A 25,427-nucleotide genomic window follows, 5' to 3' on the forward strand; every position below is an offset into this window, starting at 1 on the left:
GATGCCCTCTAGAATCCTTTGATAGGCAGCTAGGAAATAATGAACCCTTGCCCTTCTTCAAACCTAATAATTTCCCTAAGGCAGTAAAATATATTTATAGACCAACCACTTTTAAGGGCTGAAGACATCAAAAAGAATTTCACAGTCAGTCAGTTAAATAATGGCCAGGATATAGTAGAACATTTGGAAATAAATGGAGACTGTCACAAAGTGCTCAAGTGCTTTATGGCAGTTTATAGCTTATATAAGAAGAAGGGGGGTTTCCTCAGGGGATTATTTCTACTCTTGAAATCCTCTCATCTCTAAAACAGCTTCTTATCAGCAACAATGACTCTATAAAAGTGACCTAATTTTTCAAAGCTTTTATTTGTTTCCTTGATTCTCAAGTTATTCTGCAGGACAAAACGTTCAATGGCTAACAGAATAAGTCTGAAATCATACCACATATTTAGTTTTCCTAGTGATACTCTATTGTTTTCCTAGCGATACTCTATTATCCTGATTTAATAGTTTCCTCCCTACTGGATATTATGAACATCTATACTCAGAAATGAGTTGGAAAACTTCCCTATTTGTCCTTTGTGCACCATGACATTCCACATGGCATTGGCTGTTCAAGGAGGTAAAGGGTTATAATGAAAGAGGTGGGAACAAACCCAAGGTTTTCTGTTGGTAATTAAGACAAAAAATGAGTAGAAAGACCGTAACTTCAGCCCACCTGCTTGTTTGACTTGGCAAAACTGATCCCAACACCCTGTACCATGGGCCCTGTGAAGCCCATGGGGCACGCATCACATCTGAAGCCAGGAGCCAAGTTCACACAGCGCACACCTGGGTAGCAGGGATGGTATTTGCACTGGGAACAAAAAAACCCAAAGTCTTTAGCCACATGGAGAAAACACAAACTCTCATTCATCTATATGTACATGCTTATTTACTTAACTGTCCATTTCTTGGTGACCAAGATGGTAAAAGGATATAAAGGCTTCTAATTTCATAGTTATAGATGGAATCTCAGACACACACAGTATAAGGCTGACTTCTAGTGGGCTTTCCTGTATTACAAATAACGGCATGGCCAAGTGGAAAAGGTCCTTAACGATAATCAGTCTACCTCCCAGTGTAAATTCTCTGATATTCTACCTTGTAACTTAAAACCACCATGGAAGGACAGTGTTCCTGGACTGCCTGTCAGGTGGCTGTTAGATGAATCCAAATGCATTACTAAACCAAATTCTCAAATGAAAAAATCTCAAGAAGACAAGGCCAGGGAAGCTGTTGCTTTTTTCAACAAGATGTGATCTATTAGGGTCTGTGCCTGCCTTCATGCCCTATAGAGTCCACGGATGTTCTAAGGCTCTTGGTAGTCTAGGAGATTGGTTCTGATTTTTTTTTTTAACCGCTTCAACTAATGTAAAAAACATGACCACTTCCTGCCCTTTCAAAAGGAGGAAAATTCCAGCTCACAGATAAAAACCAGATGCAGTTCTGTGAAACATGTACAGACGTCTCTCCAAGTGTGGGATTACTACAGACCATCTTAATTGCTTACTACCTGGGAAAGTAATCAGCTGAGTGCTACCATGAGCCTGAAGGAGCTGTGTGTGTGTGTGTGTGTGTGTGTGTGTGTGTGTATGCACACACACCTAACTCTTTGCAGGCACTGTTCTTTCTCCTTCTAGTCCTCCTCTGGCTTGGTGGGAGGGGAAAGGCATATTCTGGTGGCGGCCTTGCTACCTACTGTGAACACTGCTTTGGGACTAAAGACTGGCTAACCACAGTCTTGAAACAATCTCCTTTAGAGGCTTTTGCGAGCCGGCCAAACAGCCTGTGTTTGCTGTATGTCCTTCTGGCTCCATCCCTCAGCACTTTTGGTTACTCACAGGTTATAGGATCTCCTCAACAGGCTTTGCTGGTCTGAGATTCCCCTCTGCACATCTAACCTAAAGAAGTTAGTTGCAACCCCTGAAATATACCCTCATACAGATATTCCCCCTCCCGTGTTTGCAGAAGTGTAGAAAAATCCAAACTGTAACACTGACTACATGAGAGAAATAATCGATGCTGGGGTACAAATCTCAGCATTATAGTGACATGGCCCAGCAGAACAGCCGGGAACACAGAGAGGAGATATTACAAACAGAGCCACAATCAGGTGTCATGCCTCCTTCATCCTGCTGCTCATGGTCTTGTGGTCGCTAAGGATTCACGAGGGAGAGTATTTATGTCACCTGGAGAACAGCCCATGTCATCCCAGCATCATCAACCTGGCTTCCTTTTCCATAAACTGTAGGGTGTACAAGATACTTAGGGAGCCCCTGTCCCGGAGAAGCTGAACTTTTACCTCATCAATATCAGAACAGGTGATCCCATTTCCTGTGTAGCCCTCGGGGCAGGGCCCACACTGAAAGCCATCTCTGGTGTCAGTACATCGGACGCCACGGAAACAGGAGTTAGAATCACAGCGGCGCACTGGGGGTGTCGAGGATGTCGTGGGCGCTGGGGATGCAGGGGGCACCAGCGTGTTTGGGGTTGGAGACTGAAAGCTCAGTGGACCTAGAGGAAAACCAATAATCCGCAGACTTTTTGACCAGCAGAAAAACGTAGCTGATTCAAAATGCTATTTGATTTTCCAATGAACTTCCCTTCCCTCTAACTCTGTGCCAAACCTCCAGAAACCATAGTCAGTGTAGCCTCACTCCATGGCCCTTCATCAGTCCTCACCTGCTCGTCCAACTCAGGATGAAGCAGTTACTAGAACAGCACTTACCGCAAGCCTGGCACTCAGCTATGGTATTTCGCAAAAATGATGTTTCCTTGACCTTTAGAAATGGGAAGGGAAAAACAGGATGGAAAAGGAGTATCTGATATAGAATCCAGGAATGAAAGAATCCATGTGTAGCAATCTAGTAAACATTTCTTAAGGTAGTGCTAATGTAGCCTTTGATGGCTCCAAGGAGAGCCATCACATACCTGTCCCCCACTTCCAGAGCCCTTCGAACAGACCTCCGGGGTAGTGGGCCGCATGGGGCCACCTGAGGTCTGCCACCAGGTCCATCTCCCTGCCCCTGCTGCCTCAGCAGCTCCACTAGCTCGTATGATGAGCTTCTTTGACAGGACTAGGGATTTTTGATGCTGTGGCCTTGTTACCTGCTGTCTCAGAAGATCCTTCACCTCTCCCAGGAGCTGGTTGAGTTGGGTCATTTGCCCCAAGAACTGCCGGTTAAAGTCTCCTGTAGCAATACCAAAAGGCAAGGAGTATTCAGCCACTAACAGACATTTCTACCATGGCTCAAAAGCAAATGGTTTCCCAGAGAATCATCATGACAAAAACCCGAGGAGAGGAATTTAACTTGGGGTAATTCATCTAATTCACCTAAGAAAAAAAATGATAATGATGCCATTGGCTGTTAGCCCAAATTCATGAGTTATAAAAATAAAAGTACAATGGAAATATTTCTTGTCCCGCTCTTTGGCACAAGAGCCTGATTTCTGTAGACACATCCTGTACCTGTGCTCTACTGAAGTTCACCTTTCAGTGATGGGAGCCAGCCCACTTGGGGGCTCAGGGTTTATCTGTACTGATGAAGGTGTGCAAATTGCCCAAGAGCCCATACCTGTGCTTGTGGTGGCCAGTGGCTCACTCTGCTGTAGGAAGCAGTCTTGCAGGCTGGCCACCTGGAACAGTGAGCCCCTCACCACCAGCTTCAGCTCTTCCAAGGAATCCTGGAAGAAATCACATTCATACCACACATTGCTGACACTGTTAAAAAAACCAATGTGCTTGCATACTCACATAATTTTCATAACAGAGTAAGTAGCCCTGTATACTTAGACTCTGACAGCTTGCATAATTTTGTGGGTTTGATTTTTCCTAAAACCTGCCAGCCCTATCCTTCTGACTGAAGCAAATATGGAAGTAGCCAATAACCTAGGAAAATGCTGGCATCCAACTTGGCCTGAGGGTTCATCAAGGTGTCTCTGAGAAGAGGAAAGGCTTTTGCTTTCATGGTCAACAAGTTATTTTGTGGCAGACACCTCTTAAGAATTGTCTGGAATTTAGTTATGGAGTTTAGACTGTAATAAATAAGACACTGATCTCAATTTTAAACGCTTTTGTTTTTAGGATGTCTCGGCTCCAGGTTTTAGCAAAGACCCTGATTTCCTTGGGCTACGAGAATGAATAAACAGTATACTCTCTGACTATCAGGTAGTTGGAATCATACTTTCACATTATTGGTTGATATCAATCATTCTAGTCACAAAGTCAATTTCCTCACCTCTTTATTTTATAATTTTTAATCTACTCATTATTGTATACTCATGACAGAAAAAGTTTATGTTAACTGCCAGTGTAAAGTTACCATCCTTATTTTATTATTATTTTTTAAATTTACATCCAAATTAGTTAGCATATAGTGCAACAATGATTTCAGGAGTAGATTCCTTAATGCCCCTTGGCCATTTAGCCCACCCTCCTCCCACAACCCCTCCAGTAACCCTCAGTTTGTTCTCCATATTTATGAGTCTCTTCTGTTTTGTCCCCCTCCTTGTTTTTATATTATTTTTGTTTCCCTTCCCTTATGTTCATCTGTTTTGTCTCTTCAAGTCCTCATATGAGTGAAGTCATATGATATTTGTCTTTCTCTAATTTCACTTAGCATAATACCCTCCAGTTCCATCCACGTAGTTGCAAATGGCAAGATTTCATTCTTTTTGATTGCTGAGTAATACTCTATTGTATATATATACCACATCTTCTTTATCCATTCATCCATCGATGGACATTTGGGCTTTTTCCATACTTTGGCTATTGTTGGTAGTGCTGCTATAAACATGGGGGTGCATGTGTCCCTTTGAAACAGCACACCTGTATCCCTTGGATAAATGCCTAGTAGTGCAATTGCTGGGTCGTAGGGTGGTTCTATTTTTAGTCTTTTGAGGAACCTCCATACTGTTTTCCAGAGTGGCTGCACCAGTTTGCATTCCCATATCATCCTTATTTTAAAAATGAGGATGTTCATATGTGAAATTTAAGACACAAAACAGATGAACATATAGGAAGGTGGGGAAGAGCAGAGAGGAAAGCAAATCACAAGAGACTCTTAACAACAGAGAACTGAGGGTTGATGGAGGGAGGTGGGGGGGGATGGGCTAGATGGACGATGGGTATTGAGGAAGGCACTTGTGATAATGAGCACTGGGTGATGTATGTAAGGGATGAATCACTGAATTCTACTCCAGAAACCAATACTGCACTGTATGTTGATTAAAATTTAAATTAAAAAATATATAAGTAATAAAGAAATAAAACAAGGACACTAAGTATTTTCAGAGTAATTCTGTTTTCTAATTTTGCTAAGTTAATACGCAACACATGCTATGTAACAGATATTGTTTTGGACATCAGGCTATAAGCTCTATGGAGGCAGGGCCATGACTGTTTTGCCCACTATGCTTTCCTTAACGCCTAGAATATGCCTATTTGTTAGCTGACTGAATAAATAAGACGGTGACTATGAAGATAGAATACTGTAGTCTTTGATAGTCTAAGGATTTAGAACTTTTGGAAAAACTCCAATGAGTTTAGTTTCTGATGACCTTGACATGGCTGACTCCTGGCTTTTAGAAATTGACTTATTTAGTGGTACACACTAAATTCTGAAATGGTCAGTGACACAATTTGTGACTGTCATTCTGATTATTTGGGCTACTTTGGGGATTCAGAAATAAAGTTTTGCATATCTCTCTATTCACTATTTTTTTCTCTATATAAAAATCTATACTAAGTCTATATGTGTTTTTCTCTTTTTCTGCAAAAACAAAAGAACCCTTGCATTTTAGCTTTCTTGCAGTTTCTGCTTGAAAATGCTTCCTATTCTCCAAACACAAAATTCCAGTATCAGATTCATTGTTTTTATATTTTTATGTAAAACTTCTCAGCATTCCTAGTTGTAATGGAAATTATTGCTTATACCCAGTCTCTTTGTACAAAGGGATCAGAGCAGCTTGTAACTAAAGCACATACAATAAAATAAAGTAGAAATGGAAATGAAGATTGAGACACAGAAGATAACATTATGGGCCGTAACAGATGAACACAGTTACTGATTTTGGCATTGACTTCTACATCAATGGAAGGTAAAATTCAAGAACTATGACCAGTTATAATAAATGGGAAGGACAAAGAATGCTAGTTCTTTATATACACATTATTATACACATTATTTATACACATTATTTCCTGGCACAAAAATTTTAAAGCAATATATGTGGCAATTTCTAGGGGAGGTGCCATGATATAATAAAAAATACCATCAACATATCATAAAACAGAAAAGGGGTGATGAGACTTTTAAGGCCTCATGGAACTAAGTTGGCAGTAAGGTCTTTTTTGCTAGGATTGCTCTAATAAGACACATGAAAAATGTTCCTAGTGCTTGGAGTTTCCAATCATTCTTTGTCACTTTCATTAAAAACAGTAAAATTATAGAAAGATTTAAAATAGATCATCCTATTGCTCTAAGATTTTGTTTTTGTTTTATGTAATCTCTAGGCCCAATGTGGAGCTCAAACTCAAGAACCCACAATCAAGAGCCGCATGTTCTACCAAACGAGCCAGTCAGGGGCCCCTCTAAGATTGTTCTTTAAATTTTTGCTTTTCCTTTCCAACTTCAGAGGCTCTCAATTTTAGCTTCTGATTAGAATCAGTGTTATTATTATTATTAAAAAAAATTTTTTTAACGTTTATTTATTTTTGAGACAGAGAGAGACAGAGCATGAACAGGGGAGGAGCAGAGAGAGAGGGAGACACAGAATCTGAAACAGGCTCCAGGCTCTGAGCTGTCAGCACAGAGCCTGGTGCAGAGCTCGAACTCACGGACCGTGAGATCATGACCTGAGCCGAAGTTGGATGCTTAACCGACCAAGCCACCCAGGCGCCCCTAGAATCAGTATTATTAAAAATACTTAGGCCGAGGCACCACCTCTACAGAATTTAATTCAATTTGCCTTGAGCCTAGGCCCTCTTTCAATGGGCTTTTAAGTTCTACAGGTAATGCTAATTATGCATCCAGAATGAGACCCACACATGACCTCAGCATACTCCTCTGCATTCCCTGAGCCTGGGCTCTTTCCACTTTGGAGAATGGCTTATGGGTTTCTACCTGTGCCTTCCTCTGGAAGGTCCTTAATTCAATGGACTCAGGACTCTGGGAAGAGCCGGAAAAGGCTCTGGGGAGATTGTGAACAGAATCCACTTGGGTGCAATCCATGTAGAGCTCTACAGAGCCAGTCCCTCGCCGCAAGTTGGTGAGTCTCAGGAGGACCCTGTGCCGCCTGCCATCAGCCAGATGCAGGTTGTTGAAAACCACCAAATGAATCCTCCCATCGTTCTTCAGGTAACGGAGTACAGCTGGAACCAAGCACATATCAACCAAGGATGAGAAAAGGATGAGAAAGGGCAAGTCTCTGCTAAACAGCCTGTAGGTCACAAGGCTGGGTTACTAGAAAGAATGCAAGCAAGTTGGAACCATAAATATTCAACACATTGTGTGCCAGGCATTATTCTAGACACCTGTAACCCACTCTGTTGTTGAGGATGCTTTGTGCTCATGGAAAGACAGACACTAAGTAGCACATCTGAAAACAAACAATTTCAGACAGTGGCAAGTACAATAAGCAAGCAGAATCCATCAAAAGTCAATTGAAATCCAAATAAGCTCCTGAACGCATAAATCCATTAATTTACCAATTCATTTATTAAGCACTACAATGGAGCTGGGTGCTGCCCTTAGTTGCTTTCAACACTTAATTTCTATTCACTGCAACCCTATCAAAGTGGAATAACTCCAGATGACAAAAGTGAACGTCAGGTAAGTGAAGGAACTTACACAAGGACACCTAAGTGGCAAGACTAGAATTTGAAACTGAGAGGAGGGCACCTTTTGGGATGAGCACTGGGTGTTGTATGGAAACCAATTTGACAATAAATTTCATACATTGAAAAAAAAAAAGTAAAAAAAAAAAAGAAACTGAGAGTGGTTTATTTCATGACTAAAGGAATGCGAACTATGTCTAGGCCTTTGTAAACATATATTGAATGGAGTATTATCTGTCATACTGTCCCTCTGCAACCCATCTTCAATTTAACAATGCTCAGAAAACCTAAGGTATCCATGGTTGCAAAAGAAGGACTAAGAAGAAGATCTACTATCTTATTTTCTGTTTGATTTTTTCTTTTTCTATGTAGGTAGCTATCTATTCACATATATCCTTAAGCTCAAGCATTTCCACTTCTTGTTAAATAAAAATTCTTACAAACTTTAAGATTCTGGTTTTCTGTCTTGCTTTTTACTCCATTACTTTCTTGAATTTATTGAGCCCTGAGCTGAAATCTGTTCAGCTGAGCCTTTGGGAGTTAAAGCCCATCGGGTGAGGTTTGCTCTAAAGACCCAAGTTTGGTCTTGGGAGCAAACCGATTTGCTTCTAAGGGCTTAGTGAGTCGACCCAAGAACACCTCCAAATTCATCCATAGGTACCATTGCCAAACTCCAGTTCATTGCCAGAAATAATCATTTCAGGAATATGTAAGAAACATTTGGTACAACATATATGCATAAAAAGACAGGGTATACTAGCTACTTTAATTTTAGTGTAATCATGAAATGGGATACTATGGAATAGGTGCGCATTAAAAACACAGAGTCCTGGTATTTTGTGGAGTGAGAAACACGTTGAGTCACAGTATAATTTCGTTCAGAAAAAAATATACAGAAATTTAGAAGGAAATATGTCAACACTAATACGGTCATTGATGGGTGCTTGGATGATGTTTTCCTCTTGCTCATCCTCATTGTCTAATTTTTTTCACAAGAAACATGTGTTATAGTATACAAAAAAAAAAAAAAATTAAGAAAAAGTGAATTACGTACATATACCCAGACTGTGCTGCTGTCAAGCTGTATGATTTGTAGCAAGTAACTTGGACTATTTTTCCACAGGTACCTTTTCTGAAGAGTGTAAATGCCAACTTGGTGCCTCCCCGTGGAGTAACCAGCCTGTTGATGTTGTAGTACTGCCAGAAAAAATAATCACCACTATGAAACTTTCAGGATTTATTTGAAGACTTCCTCCAAATGTATAAGGCTGTCTAGGTGGATATTCCCACCGCTTCTAAAATCTGCCCAGATCTGTTTTTCCATTTGACCATGACTGGAGAGGGCCAGATAGCCTTAGGTTCTGTGATATACAGAGATGCCAGGAGGAGTAAGGAGATCTTCTCTTAGGCCTATGTGCTCACCACCACTCGCTTAGCAAGAGAAAACAATTGGTAAGACCTGGCAGGACAGACTGGCTAAAAGACCTTTCTCTGACTCTAATATAAAACATAGTATTTTATATATGGTGGTATGAAGAGAAAGAGTGGGAAGGAAAAAAGTAGACATGAGTAGACATTCTCGAGGCATTATAAATATGGGATACGCCCGAATTTTTACCTCTTTAATGTTGTTCAGAATTTAAACAATAACTGCACAGCTGGAAATTGAAGGCATATATGGTACCCCAAAGAGGGAGAAAATTGACCAAAACCTATGGACTAATTCAACTTTTCAGAGCTCATTTCTTTAGTGTTTTGAACAGTTTTACAAATACCTGGAGTTTTACAGGCCAGTGAGAATACCACTTGGGACACCAAACTTCAATTAGGTCATAGACATGTATACTCAACATCTCCTTATTCTCTTCACACCACAACCTCAGTGCCTCAAATTAACAGTTTAAGAGGATACACACAGTGGCTTAAAACAGATAGCCTTGGTTTTCTTCCTCAAACTGAGATTTCTGTGGAATTCAAAGGAAACATATTTTCATGGGCATCTTGCCTGCTTTTAACAGGCTTTCCAGGGCATGTGGGCCATGATTTATTTTCATAACTGAATCACTAAGTTTAATTTTATAAATAGTACCCAGTGGAGCACTTTACACATAGCAGGTGCACATTAAATGTTGTGAACATGAACTTTCAATGAATAATAAAATGATTGCATGGAAAGTGTTCCACATATAAATTATGAAGTTTAGAGAGGGGCAATTCAGTATCTACTGCAGAGAGCAAAACCTACTGTTGTGCTCATGCTGTTATTTAAGGGGATTCTATACTTCTGCCTGGCTTTGTGTTGCAGTGCAGTGCTGAAATGACAAATTCCTCATGCTCCTAGATCTTGTGACAATGGCAAGAGGAAACAAAAGCAAAAGAAGAATCACGGAAACTTCCATCTTCAAAACGTCCGTTAGCAGAAAAATTATCAAGTGCTTTGACATTTACCATTCTTCATATTTGATCCAGTGATTCTCATTTCTCTTATGGCTTCCATTTTTCATTTTTCTTTTTTATTGCAAAGTAAGGAGTTTCAATGCTTCAGTGCTTCAATACTTATTTTATCTTCAGAGCAGTAAGACTACCCCAGAGGGCAGACAGGCAACTGCTCAGGAAACTCACTGTTGTCACATCAGTCACACTGAGTTGAGACACATTCTAAAGCTCTGGCTCTAGGAGCTTGCAGCCTGCGGGGTGGAAGTTTCCCCGACCTTCTCCAGAGACAGCACCATTGGAGCAGGAGAGGGTTGGAGCAGGAGAGGGCAGACATAGTTGCCTCCCTCTCTCCGGCCCCCTTTTCCAGTGCTCACCTTGCCCTATCTTAATGCAACACACATACACACAGCAGAGAGGGCAAAATGGAGGGGAGATACTACAGAGGTAATAACATAATCAGGTCCTCCCCTCCAGGAGGGGTGCAAAGCCAGTCCCCTGAAGCTGCTAAGAGTGGTCTTCTCCTGGGTCAACCACACCTCTGCCCATCACCACCTCCAGGAACACCGCACTCAGGAAAACAGTCATCAGTACAGCTTTGTTTCTTCAGCTGCGGCACACTGCGTTCTCTTATTCCCTCTTCAGTCACCACTAGCTGAAACCAGTTTGGTGATAACTGCCTGAAAACCGCACGTCTTCAAACGGCGTTTCTGTCTCCACTCTGTTCTGTCGCTGGCTTTGTCCACCACATTCCTGCCTCACGTTCCCACCGAAAGCTTCTCTCTGCACAATTTATCTAGACCGACAGCTTGAGCTCCTTAAAGGACTCTTCTGACCAAGTTATTGCCTTCTCAAAGCCGCACACAAGCAAGCAACTGAAATCTTTTAATAGCTCCCTAGTGGTTCCTAAATAACATCTAACCTCCTGATCCCAGGACTAGCTGCAACCTTCCCCCTGCCTTCATTACCCAGCCAAGCTGAACAACCCGTATGAGGTTTTCCCTCTGTGTGGAATGCCCTCTGCTCCATCGCTTTCTTTCCTGATCCATCATGGCTACTCATCTGAAACCAAGATCCAGCTCAAATGCACCCGACTTCCCGAAGTCTTCCTTCTTCCCAATGGCTGGCAGCTGTCTTCATTCCTAGTCCTGTAACACTTTGTCGGGACTTTTCCAGCTGTACTTTTCCAGGACTCAGAGTCCAGTTTTGGCTCAGATACTTAATAGCTATGTGACCCTGGGCCTGTTAATTTTGTTAGCTGTCCATTTCTTAAACTATTAAATGCAGCTAAGAAGAGTTTTCCTTTCTATCTCTTTTGGTTTTCAGTGGTGGTCAAATAAGAAAATGCAAAAACTACCAACTGCTATGCAAATGTACGTATTAGTGTTATCTATTTGTATTTATTTCTTATCTTCACTACTAGAGCATAAAGTCTGGGGCCAGGATTCTAACTTTTATCAATTTTCTCACATACCATAGCATCTGAAAACACAAAATACAGCTATTTATTGGATGAAAAATAGAGTATTCATGTATCCACTCTGATTTTTTTTTGACCCACAATCTCTTAAACAACGTGAAGGGCAGTTTCTACTGGTTTATTATTTTTTTTCTACTGGTTTATTTCCTTCTAAACTTAGCATCTTTGTATCCCAGACAATTTGGGGCTTGATTTTATAGCTCCATTTACATGCCTGGCTACCAGCTTGACACAGAAACCACGTAACTTAGCCTGATTAAATACCATCTCCGCGACTGGCAAAAGATGAAAGAGCAAACCCAAGCAATGAAGATGTGAAATACTGCTTTCTTGGAAAAGAATTTTCAAAGGGTGCTTTTCGGAACAGTGGAGTTGGTAGTCAAAAATATTATGATGTACTGAATGTCAGAGCAATGAAGTAGGGCGCCAGCTTTAAAGAACTGGAAATGATAATATTTTGTCTGCCTGGGCAAAAGAGTTCAGAGTGACCTGGCCCGCAGGCAGCAAACTCGTGAAGCCGTAGTCCAGGGCTTTCTGCTTTGCTTGGCAAATGGCTTTGCTCTTTGGCACTTTTCAATATTTGATGAAAGCGATTGCTGTCAACCTTTCCTCTTCTTTTAAAATAATTGCACATTAAAAAAAAGTCTTCTTGCCATTAATGTCTCTTGTGATGGATATTCTTGTTTGCCTTTGCTTATTTATCTTCATGCCCTATACACTGAGTCTTTGTAACTTTAGTGCTTTGGAAATACATATAAAAGGTAAGCCGTCAAATTGCTTTTCCTGAAAGTACCCTGGGTGACTCCCAAGTGGGATGAATGCCGTGTGGAGGTTTTGAAATTTTCTTATAGCAGTTCGAACAAATGTACACAGAGTACATGTATACACACACACACACACACACACACACACACACACACACACACATCCTGCAAAGAAACCATCCAGTGAAAGGAAGCACAGTAATTATATTAAACATCTGCAGAGGGCTTGATATTTTGAGAAGTTATGAGATTCCTCAAGTGTGCAACTATCTGGTAGGTGACAAAAGCTGTTGAGTGCACACGAAATCCCAAGGTCATCTTATAGGAGGGAGTTCCAAAGCAATTCCTTAAGCACCCATGGAATCTTCTGGTCTTAGCAGAGCGACAGAATATGAACACTGTAAGTTATCTAGGTCAATATCCCATTTCACAAATCCCTTCAATAAAAGTTTAGCCTCTACCAGCACATTTCCAGGAAGAAGGAACTAATTACTTTGTAGGGAAACCCATTTCACTTTTGGATTGCTCTCCAAGATTTTCCTAATAAAGAACCAATATCTGTTGTTCCCTCTGACTTCCACCAATGAATCCTAACTGTGCTCTTCAGAACTATAGACAGATTTAGTCTTATCCTTAATTCAAATGATATTCTTCAAATATTTTAAGGCAACTTTTATCTCTCTCATGTCTTCTATTTGGCTCCTTTATTTCTCCAGATCCTTTAACATTTTGATTTGTGATGTCATAAAAAATGAGGTCCAAAGGGCTGTTGTTTTGGTGACTCTCCTCAAGGTAATCTCTGACTTGAGAGTGTCCTTGTGTCATGTGTCCTGAATGAGTATGGTGGGACTATTAGCTCCTTTAATCCAGCCACATGAATGCATTAATGAAGTCTAAAATTTAAGGAGATTTTTTTTTTAAATGATGACAGGTGATATGTATTTTTTTAATTTTTACTTTTAGAGAAAGCATGCAAGTGAGGGAGAAGGGTAGAGGAGGAGAATCCCAAGTAGGCTCCTTGCTCAGGGCAGAGCCTGAGATGGGGTTAGATCCCAAAACCCTGGTATCATGACCTGAACTGAAATCAAGAGTCAGACATTCAACCAACTGAGTCACCCAGGCACCCCTTAAGAAGATTTAAAAAACTGTTGCATTACTGCATCTGTTAATTCATTCATTCATTCATTCATTCAGCAAACATTTCTAAACAACTACTAAGTGTCAGGCACGGTGCTTAACATTAGTTGGTTCTTAATGTTGACTAGACCTCTGAGGATAGTTCTCCCACAGCCTGTACTTTGGCAATTTACTTTTCACCCCTAGGTGATGGATTTATATTTATTATTGTTAAATTTCATATGATTGTGGCATATGTGGCAGACTGGTAGGACCTTGTTAAACTTGATGATGGCATCCAACATGTTCAACGGTCTTCTCTAGCTATGTGCCATTTGCAGACATGATAAAATACTATTTATGCCTTCACCTAAGTCACTGATATGCTGAACGGTTCAATGCCCAAGACAGAGCCTTGTCAAAAACCACGAGATTTGCTGTAAAACAACTTACTAACCCCTAATAGTACTATTTATCTAGCTTATTCTTTTTTATACTATCCAGAAATGTATAATGAGTGGCTTCAAAAAATTCTTTTCAGATATCAAGATACATTATGCTCACAGCATCTTTTTGATCTCTCAGCTTAGAAACTACTTTAAAAAAAGTTTGGCATGACTTATTTTTAGTGAACTCATTTTCTTTTAAATAATCCCAGCTCTTTCTTTTCCAGGTAATCCCAAGATACAAGGGTAATAATATAACCCTCCAGGAGTTTGTCCTAAAGTTCACTAATATTCTTTCCATTTTCTATACATGACCATTTTAAAACCAAGCAATTCAAGGGCACCTCATAGGAATACAGTGAAGATCACAACCGATAATGAGGTTTGAGCCTTTAGAACACTCTTGGGACACTGGATGGGCCCATAAATACTATTATTAATGTTTGAGGCACCTCATTGTCCCCCTTCATTACTGGGTTCAAAATTCTAATTTTTTTAGGGGGGGGGAGGGGCAGTGGAAGAGGGAGAATCTTAAGCAGACTCCATGGCCAGTGGAGAGCCCGATATGGGGCTCGATCTCAAAAACCATGAGATCACGACCTGAGCTGAAATCAAGAGTTGGACACCTAACCGACTAAGCCACCCAGGTGCCCCCAGAATTCTAGTTTTGAAACTCATCTAGCTCTCTTATACTGTGTTTCTCTTTAGCCCACAGACTTCTCTGTGAACCATTACTCTGAACTATTTGACATGTCCTATCTTAATGCTAAGGAGCTTGACTGTCTGCAGTTATTACTGCAAATTCTTGGGGTTCCCTTCATTTCCACAGCACCAAGTTGTTCTTTTAAAAAATTTTTTTAATGTTTATTTATCTTTGAGAGACAGATTGTGAGCAGGAGGAGGGCAGAGAGAGAGGGAGACACAAAATCCTAAGCAGGCTCCAGGCTCTGAGCTGTCAGCACAGAGCCCAACATGGGACTTGAACCTATGAACCGTGAGATCATGACCTGAGCCAATGTCATGTCGGTCGGACATTAAACCAACCGAGCCACCCAGGCACCCCCCCAAGTTGTTCTTTTGTGGCAAACAAACTAAGACTAAAGAAGCAGTTCTTATTGTTTTTTTCTGAAAGGTGAAGGTCTCATCAAGGCAAGCCAAGAGTTCACCAAATCCTCTCTGGAAGACAGTCCCCTAAAAAAAAACAGAGATCTTTCTCTTCCTCTTCTTTCTACCTATCTTATAGAAGCATATGGAAGAACCTGAAATTTTTATTGAGCTTCACAATCTATAAAAAGTATACTTATATAATTCAGTTCTTGCAATCAATCAACCCTACTGTAGAGACAGTAAACCAAGGCTAAGCACTTCAGAGACATATTCATGGGGACAGAGCTGTTAAGAGATTTAACTGTGACTCAAACTCAAAATCCTAACTGGAAGGTTGCTTCTATGCCAGATACAAGAAAAATATCAACCAGGTCTTCTGTACAACCAGGTGATTTCTGTAGAATGCTTATTTCTACCAAGATTGTACCACCTGTATTACTAACAATCTGATAGATCATTTATATCAAAAATAGTCCATTTCCCTTATGTCCTCATCCAAATGGTCTTCAAAATTCATTAATGCATTTGAGCCAGAACTATTATGTGCCAGGCATTGTATACTTCCAGAATTTTCACAACAGTGTATATTTTCTTTAATAAACAAGGCTACTCTTCACAGCCTCCATTTATTCTATTCACTTTGCTCATGAACTACTTTATGTACAAGGCACTGTGCTAGGGGCTACAAAAGACACAAAGGTGAGTTCAGGGATGCTCAGTTCCTGCTTTGAGGGAGCTTACAACCTACTGGAGAGAAGAATTCAAGAACAAGGCAAACTAAGATTAGTACCTTCTGTAGAAATCGTAATAAAAGGTGTCAGAAAGAATTTGAGAACTGTCTTGTATCTTTAGGATTTTGGTATCTGTATATGATGCAGGAAAGGTACCCGTGGGGAGCAAAGGACAAGAGTAAAAGGATAGAGAAAGACAGACATCATGAGTGGGGCCAGGAAATGGTAACTAGTCCATCTAGCTCAAGCATAGGCTGCATGGAGGGTTGGAAGAAGGGATAAATTGCAAAGGCTGGTTGGGAGATCATGCCACAGAAAGTTCTGACAGCTCAGCAGGGACATCTGTATCTTATTCAGTTTGGAATGGGAAGCTACTAAAGGTTTCTGCCATCCAGCCTAACTCCATCCAAGTTATGCTTATGAACAATAATGAGGCGGCCATGCAAAGGCTGACTTGTAGAAGCAGGGAGCTCATTGGCCAACTTGTGCTGCACATTCTTCACGGAATACACTTCACTTTACTGTAGGAGCTCATCTAGATCCCTAGACAGTGACTGGGGTTCACCTTCAAGGTAGATGATTCTCCTCGACCCTCCAGGTCAGGCCTGCACGGCCACTATCAAATACCTCGACAGGGAGTCACAATCACATCCCCGTCTCTTCCATGGAGCTGATGGACCCAGTCACTTCTCCTTCTCGTTCCAGTCTGAAGGCTACTGCTCCTTCACAGAACTTTCAGATTGACCGTGTTGGCAACTGTCTATACTTTTTTCTATTGCTCCAGTGAAAATTCTCTATGTCAAGTTCGTCCACTCTCCAAACTCTGGTATAAATTCCTCTTTGTTTTCCTTTAATTTTCATTTTCTAACAAAATCCAGAAAGGTAGAGAGGTGTTCATCCAACCTTGGGGTCTTCTCCTCTAACATGGAGATCAGCTGGTGTTTACAGCTGAATCACATGACTGCTGGTTGTTCAGAGGAAGCACTAAAAACACCCTTACCTCTTCATCTTGCTATCTGGTGTTACCTCTGCCCATATAGAGTCAACAAAAAGAATCCGTTCTGGGGAATGTGCTGCCTTGTGTTTCCAGGCAACAAAGATTTTCCACAATGGGCTCACGCATAATGGACAATTGTGAAATGGAGGGGGGAGATTCAGTGAGGATGAAAAGCTAGGAGCAGAGTTTTTCACTCCACAGAAGGCCCTTCTGTCACCAAGCTGAGACATGTCACCATGTTCCCAGGCTCCCTTCACTATTTGGGACCTCAACACAGCCCCTGACAGGCCCGAGGTACAGACAGAGAGAGCACATATGAGTGGGGAGGGAAGGGGCAGGGGGGTGGTTGGGACTTGACATAAAAGGAATTAAAAACCCATTCTTCCTGCTTTTAACTCTGTAGTCCTATGAAAGCTAAGAATTAGGAATTTCTGTCAGCTCCTAATATCTGAAAATTAAATGTTCAATCACAATTAGAATCTGATAGAGAGTCTGAAGCACTTGAAGTAAAGCAAAGTGAAATAAATATAACATCTAGCCAGAAGGACCAGTCCCCCCCTTTTTTTATTAAAATCATGAGGCAGCAGGAACACGTATCTGTCACATTCCTCAATAAGCAGGAACAGGTGTTGTCCCCAGGGCATGGGTGGAGGGGAAGGAGATGAAAAAATAGTGACCTGTTTCTTTGAGAATCATTTCTTAGTATTTGTAGTAACTCACTGTGACAGTGAAACATTTGACAGCAAAGCAACCAAACAGATGACAGACCTGTGTAAACTGGGATGAAACAGGTGGAAAAGAACGCTGTTCATTTAGTTCTACTGACTGAGGTATGTTCTCTGCATCAAGTCCAGGGAGGTTCTTGCAGAGCTGGGAGTTAGGTCTGCTAAGCCACATGCTTCCGAGGGAACAGAAGAATGGTGTGGGTGGCTGTTAGAGGCTGAATGTTTGTGTCCCTCCTCCCCACCTCCCCCCAAATTCAGATGTTGAAGCTCTAACCCCTCAGTGTGGTGGTATTAGGCAGTGGGCCTTTGGGAAGTAATTAGGTTTAAATTGGGTCATGAGGGTGGGACCCTCACGATGGCATTAGTTTCCTTTTAAGGAAGGCAAGACAGAGAGCTTGCTCTCTTCACTGGCACACACTGAGGAAAGGCCATGGAAGGACATGGCAAGAAGGTGGCAGGACCCAGGCTTTCTCCATGAACAAGATCTGCTGGCACCTTGATCTTGGACTTCTCAGCCTCCAGTACTGTCAGAAATAAATGTCTCTTGTTTGACCACCCCGTCTATGGTATTTGTTGTAACAGCTTGAACTAAGTCAGTGGCCTAATGGTCCTGGGTCCTGTCCCTTCCCAAACTGGACTCAGAATAACAGGAGGTGGGACAATGTCAAAGGGCATTTTGGCCACAAACAATTCTTCATCCTCTCTCCAAATTATCAACTCATCCTCCCCAGACAGGTCAATGAACAATCAGAAGAATTTTGTATTGAAAACTGACATGAATGTTGGATCAGTATAAAATTGGAGGAGGAAACCATCTCAAGGCAAGAAGGTCCCAAATGTTCAAATAGGAAAAGAAGATTCTTAGAAAAATGATTTCTGCAAATGTGCTTACCTTTGTTTAAGCGTCCCATCACAGTGAATTCAAAATATTTGCTGCCATCAACTGAAGAGTAAAGGCCCAAGATGGTGGATGAACTTTTAGAATGCAGCTTGAAGGTGGAGATCACATAGACCTCATTCAAGGTGGGATCTGTCAGGATTGGCTGCAGAACAGCTGGGTTCAGCCTCTGGCTGGAAGATGGGAGAAGGTCAAAGACTAGGGAGAATGGAGAGAAAGGGATAATCAGTGAAAGAAGTTTGGGACAAACATTTTTTTGAGGGGGCACAATTTGACAGTAAGATATAACGTACATGAACACGGTTACCATTTACATTGCTAAACTCACCAGGTCTTCCTTATCATTCTTACAGTGGCTGGACATTTGAACCAGAAAAAATACAGCATAATCATCATCACTAGGTCATGAACCCCCAAGAGAAGACTAAATTTGCAAACCGTAAATCACATTTGGCCCAAGAAGTGGCTCTGAAAAAGCCCACTAGGAAAAGCACTAAAGGCTACAAGGGAGACAGGTGAGAGCATGCAAGTCATTGTTTCTCTTATGTCTCCAAGTAGTAAATGCCTGCCTTAGGGTTCTCATGCACCCCCTGGACCAGAGCTGACTGTAGTTTCCAGGTCAGTGATAAATGATATCAGGCATGCAGCAGAAAGAATGGATGTGGTGGGACACAGTGTGTCAGCAAACAATTTGCTGCCTTTGTGAGACCCAAGTGTTCCCTTTCTGCATATATAGTTCTCCCATATTTCTCTGTTAAAAATCCTGATGCAGGGGTGCCTGGATGGCTCAGCCAGTAGAGTAGGAGACTCTTGGTGTCAGGGTTCTAAGTTCTAGCCCCAGGTTGGATGCATCTATCTCTATCTTTTCTTTCTTTCTTTCTTTCTTGCTTGCTTGCTTTTTCTTTCTTACTTTCTTGCTTTCTTTTTCTATCTATCTATCTATCTATCTATCTATCTATCTATCATCTATCTATCTAGAGATATAGATACATATACATATTTGTAATATTTTTGAGAGCTTTAAGAGTATACATCCAGAATTGTTTAAAAGGCAAAGGCCAAACGGGTAATACTCACTAGAAGTTATTCAGTATTTTTGTTGGTTTATACTAATATTGTTTGAACAATTCCAAAGCCTACAGGAACTTCAGCCTCTAAAGCTGTTTTCTAGATACAATAATCTGAGCTCTTACAAATTAATAAAATAAGCAATAGAAAAATGGACACAGCAGTCAGAGAAAGGTAAGTATCATATGACTTCACTCATATGAGGACTTTAAGACACAGAACAGATGAACATAAGGGAAGGGAAGCAAAAATAATATAAAAACAGAGAGGGGGAGAAAACAGAAGAGACTCTTAAATATGGAGAACAAACAGAGGGTTACTGGAGGGGTTGTGGGAGGTGGGATGGGCTAAGTGGGTAAGGGACACTAAGGAATATACTCCTGAAATCATCGTTGCGCTATATGCTAACTAACTTAGATGTAATTTAGAAAAGTAAAAAGAAAAAAATTTTTTAAAAGAGAAGGAAAATGGGCACAGAATATGAAAAAGCAATTTATAGACAATTTACAGAAAAAGAGTTACAATGGCAAATAAGTACTTTGTGTGTGTGTGTGTGTGTGTGTGTGTGTGTGTATACACATTACTGTATCTAGAAAAAAGGTTTAGAGGCCGAAGTTCCTGCAGGCTGTGGTATGTACACGTACACACACACACACACACACACACACACACACACACAGTTCATATGCTTAACTAATGATGAAGGAATTGCTAACTTGAACAATAAGGTATTTTTCTCACCATCTGACTGTAAAAACAAAAAATACAATGATACCCAAAGATATCCAAAGAAAATGGGAGAAAATCTAACTGGAAGAGGTGGAAAACCAAAGCCTCATTAGCATAGCACTTTTTAATGAAAACATCAACTGTCCTTAGCAGAGAAAGAAGGGCTTGACAGAGATCAAAGAGATTTTAGCCATCCAAGCCATCCTGTAGCACTACAATTGTTCAACAAATTATTGTTATAATATCAAAACACTGCATGCAACTTAAGGGTCCTTTATTACAGCGCTCAATAAATAAACTTTAGTCCTTCCCAAAAGTGGATTATTATCTATCAAAAATGGTAATGCAGCTGAATACTTACAGATATGGAAGATGTTCATGATATATAGAATTGAAAAAATCTTAAAACTATACATGTAACATGACCCCACTTGAAATATATATTTCCAAATGAAAACATTTGAAAGACAGCACAACAGAACCTAACATAAATAGTACCTATCTCTGGGTCATATAATTATACATTTATTTCCTTTTTTTTGCTTATGCAATTTTTTATTTTTATTTTTACAATGAACAGGTGTTACTTTTGTAATAAGAAAAAAATAAATAAAAGTTATAAAACAAACAGGCAAAACCCTAATTACTCAAGAATTTCTACTCTTTAAGAAACTATCTGTCTTTATACTGGATATGTATTCTTTTCCATGTACTTAAGGACCTTACAAAATAATGTATTTAATATTAGAAATACTGGAAAGCAAAACATCTATTATGTTCCTTCTAGGACTCTGCCTTTCCCCCCCACCCCCAAACATGAAGACTATTGCCTACTGTACTTCAAAAAGGGAACAGAATTTTTTAATTTCCAGAGAATTGCAAGCTTTACATTTCCATCAGTAAGAACAAGGGAAAATGAGACAATATGTCTAAAAGTTCCATTCAGGACAAGCCATCTGCCAATGTGTGTTCAAGGTATGGGAACTGCATTCAACACTAAACTCTTGCTATTCTGGAGTCTTGCTTTGACTAGGATTAGGCACATGATTTAGCTCAAGCTAAATTTACCCTATTTCAATCTTCAAGGCTCATCTAACCCACTGGCTTCTCTCTCAAGAGGCAGAGTTGGGATTAGTTGGTAATGAGTTTGGAGAGGGTTTTGAAAAGGAAATGAGACACAATTTTCTATTAATGTTATTACATTTCATTAATAGTGCCACGATCTAAGCACAACTTTCTACTGTTAGAGGTGAAATTACTACTACGAATCAGTCCAACTACCACAGTATGACAATTGAATACATACCAATAAAACTAGCAAGGCAGCTCACAGGAGAAAGGATACAAATTATTATTCAGTTGAGCTGATGATGGTAAGACTAATTAACTCAATAAAACAATCTATCAGAAACTTAACTTAATCTGATAATCTACAGCAACTAAGTTAACCAGATAATTTAGGAAGTATAGCCTTATTCTGAGTCCTATGAAACAGGCAGCTCCAAGAAGCAGCAAAATCCATACCTGCAGCACATCATGAGGCTGTGTGTTCACATGTCAGGAATTCATACAACACAAAATATTAACCCCTAAGTTTAAAACTGCCAAATCCTATGTACAATCAGAAAACTTTTGAATTGTTTTGAAAAGCTTCCTTTTTTTTTAATGTTCACTTATTTTTGAGTGGAGAAGGGACAGACAGAATGAGAGAGACCGAGAATCAGAAGTGGGCTCCACGATGACAGCAGAGACCTGATGTGGGGCTTGAACTCACAAAGTTGAGATCATGACCTGAGCCAAAGTCAGACACTTAACCAACTGAGCCACCCAGGCACCCCGAAAAGCTTCCTTTCTAACATCAAAAAGCAAAGGCAGCAGAAGCAAAAGCAAACAAGTGGGACTCCATCAAACTAAAAAGCTTCTGAACAGCAAAAGAAACCATCAACAAAATGAAATGACAACCTACTGAATGACAGAAAATATTGACAAATCATATCTGATAAGGGGTTAATATACAAACTATATAAAGAACTCCTACAACTCAATAGCAAAAAAAGAATCTGATTTTTAAGTGGGTGGAAGATCTGAACAGATATTTTTTTCCAAAGAAAACATACAGATGAGCACTGGGTGTTGTAGGTAAGTGATGAATCATGGGAATCTACTCCTGAAACCAAGGGCACACTGTATACACTGTATGCTAGCTAACTCGACAATAAATTATATTAAAAAGACATACAAGTGGCCAAGAGACACATGAAAAGATGTTCAACATCAGTAATCATCAGGGAAATTAAAACCACAATGAGTTATCACCTCACACCGGTTGGAATGGTTATTATCAAAAAGAAATACCAAGTGTTGGCAAGGATGTGGAGAAAAGGAAACTCTTGTGTACTGTTTGTGGGAATGTAAATTGGTGCAACCACTATGGAAAACAGTACGGAGGATCCTCAAAAAACTAAAAATGGAACTACTTATGATCCAGCAATTCCACTTGTGGGTATTCATCCAAAAACCCTAAAAACACTAATTCAAAAAGATATATACAGGTTCATGTTCACTGAACCATTACGTACAATAGTCAAGATATGGAAACCATCGAAGTGTCCATTTATAGATGAATAAAGAAGATGTGGTATATGTGTATCATGGAAAATTATTTAACCTAAGAAAGGAATGAAATCTTGCCATTTGTGACAACATGGAGGGACCTTGAGGGCATTATGCTCAGTGAAATAAGTCGTCAGACACAGAAAGACAGATACTGTATGATCTCATTGTCTATGTGGCAACTAAAACAATAAGCAGCCAGGCTCATAGACAGTGAGCATGGGGGGGGGGGGGGGGGTAGGGGTGGAGGCAAGGGTGAAAAGTGTCAAAAGGTACCAACTTCCAGTTATAAAGCCAATAGACCATGGGGATTTAAAGTACAGCATACTGATTATAGTTAATAATACAGTATTGCATATTTGAAAGTTGCTAAGAGAGGAAACCCCAAAAGTTTCCATTGCAGAAAGTCATTTTTTTTTTTTTTGTAATGGCGTATGGTGACAGACGTTAACCGGCTTTATTGTGGTGATCATTTCACAATGTATGCAATTTTGGAATCATTATGTTTCATGTTCACCTGAAACTGATATATCCTTCTGTGCCAATTACACTTCAATTTTTTAAAAAAGCTTTCTTACCTTCCTCGAAGAGAGGTCACAATGAATAAACACACACTAGTGTATTTCCAATATTTCAAGGCAAACTAAATGCAGTGTATTATTACCTACCCCCTGAAACCACTATTCTGGTTGCCTGGTCTGAAATCAAAAGGAGTTATTTGGTGACATGCAAAGTTTAAATGGGTTATTACTGCAATAGGAGAGGGAGGAATTGGAGACTTCCCTCAGAGGCATGCTTCACCCTGGGTTTGTGAGGAAGAACAACTTTCACTTCAACCTGTTTGACTCCTTCCAGCTTTATTTCATGCCGCAGTAATAAGTCAACAGGTGAAGGTCATCACTGGATGGCCAGTGAGAGCCCTAACATCTTTTCTTGCTTAAGTAATTTCTTCCTTTTGACCTTTACAAAAAAAAAAAAAAATCAGTTTAAACTTAAGTGCATTCTGCCCAATGGTCATTTTCACCCCATTTCACACAGAGGTTTGAAGATTATTCAGCTGTCTTTTCAAAGCATTTATCGAATTTTTACCTCTAGAAGAGAAACACCGACTTCTTGGTCCTTCCTGCTCTATTCATCTCAGGAATCAAGAGATGATGCCGACTCCCAAAGATGGTTTTGGGGGCCAAAGAGCAGCAAAGAGCCAGTAGCCGGGCAAAGAGAGTAAAGCTGCGTGTGCCTTTCTCAGGAACTTCGCTCCCGCCGGGTCGGAGTTTAGTGGGCAAAGGCTTAGGGGATGGCCGGCCAGAGAGAACCGCAGGGGATACAACCTGGATTTCAGGATGTGTTAGAGGTCTAGCGCAGGGTGAGCTCTGAAATGAACTCCACTTCTTTGCATGGACTGAAAATAAGTTTCGAATCCCCTAAGCTGTTGTTTAGGGAAGTGGTCTCATGGCTGGATAATGGTCTCTCAGAAAATGCTGTACTCCAATCGCCACTTCCAATCACAAAATGCTGGGACTCAGACCCCAGAGGGTCAGAGAAGTACCGACGGAGGCCCTGGGAGCCAAGGGCCAAGCAGCGCGCGGAGCTGGTCCCTCCTGTCGTCCAAGAGGAGCGCGAAGGAGGAACCCGGGGCTCGTCGCCCCCGCCCCGGCGAGAGCCCACTTACCCTGGGGGGTGGCCTGGGCGCCGGCCCCTAGCCACGGCTGCAGGGCCAGGTGCAGCAGGAGGAAGGCGGCTCCGCGCGGGGCCAGCATATTGGCTCTTCCTGCAGCCGCGGACGCCCGCGAGCGAGGCGACTTGGCCGTGCCTCGGTGTCCCCAGCTGCGCGCTGACCCTCCGTCGGGCCCCGCGGGCGGCGCAGGTGCAGGGTGCGCGGGGCGCGGCCTCCGGGGCTGCCGTCGGGGGCGGTGCAGAGCTGAGCGCACTAGCGGCTGCCTCCGCCGCTGGCGCCGGGCTCTTTATGGTCTGGCCGGCCGGAGCCGGGGGAGGGCCGAGGCCGGGGCGGCCCCCTTGGCGGGGAAGCCGGTTCGCCGGGAAGAGAGGGGGCGGCCGAGCGGGGAGCGTGGGCGGCGGAGGGGACGGACTGCGTGTGGCGAGGGGAAGGAGACGCGGTCTAGCGGGACCTGGGCGGGCGAGGGTTCTTGGGAGAGAGCGGGGCAGCCAGGGCTGCTCCAGGCACACAGGACGGGGGAGAGATGAAGTGACCCTGTCCGCCCCCCCCCCCCTTCTTTCCTCCTTCTGTTTTCTAAAAAGAACCGCGCTTGGAGAGGCTTTGTAACGCCCGTAGCCCGTCGTAGGTTCCCTTGAGAACGAACCCTGAAGACTCTCCTGCCTCCTAAAGCGGTCCAGACAGCAATTGGTTTCTTTTATTTCAAGCTTTTCTTGAGTGCCTCGGATGTTGAATATTTTTCCCATCAAGTTTTAAGACACGAACAGTG

At 41.5% G+C, this 25,427-nt stretch overlaps 1 protein-coding gene across 1 annotated transcript in view; it reads right to left on the minus strand.

The window, feature by feature from the left end:
* THBS4 (thrombospondin 4) overlaps nt 1–24,910 on the minus strand; it is a 43,498-nt gene extending 18,588 nt beyond the window's left edge. Inside the window, exons 1-8 of the mRNA XM_040449804.1 lie at nt 24,656–24,910; nt 18,571–18,774; nt 7,167–7,414; nt 3,618–3,726; nt 3,151–3,233; nt 2,771–2,822; nt 2,345–2,556; nt 719–856 (exon numbers count right to left, since the gene is read on the minus strand). Coding sequence (XP_040305738.1) covers nt 719–856; nt 2,345–2,556; nt 2,771–2,822; nt 3,151–3,233; nt 3,618–3,726; nt 7,167–7,414; nt 18,571–18,774; nt 24,656–24,743 — 1,134 coding nt within the window. The 5' untranslated portion in view covers nt 24,744–24,910. The remainder of the gene's footprint in view (nt 1–718; nt 857–2,344; nt 2,557–2,770; nt 2,823–3,150; nt 3,234–3,617; nt 3,727–7,166; nt 7,415–18,570; nt 18,775–24,655) is intronic.
* Between the last annotated feature and the right edge of the window lie 517 nt (nt 24,911–25,427).

The sequence above is a fragment of the Herpailurus yagouaroundi genome, unplaced genomic scaffold (genome assembly GCF_014898765.1).
Source record: "Herpailurus yagouaroundi ecotype Mexico unplaced genomic scaffold, PumYag 29, whole genome shotgun sequence".
Classification (NCBI taxonomy): Eukaryota; Metazoa; Chordata; class Mammalia; order Carnivora; family Felidae; genus Herpailurus; species Herpailurus yagouaroundi.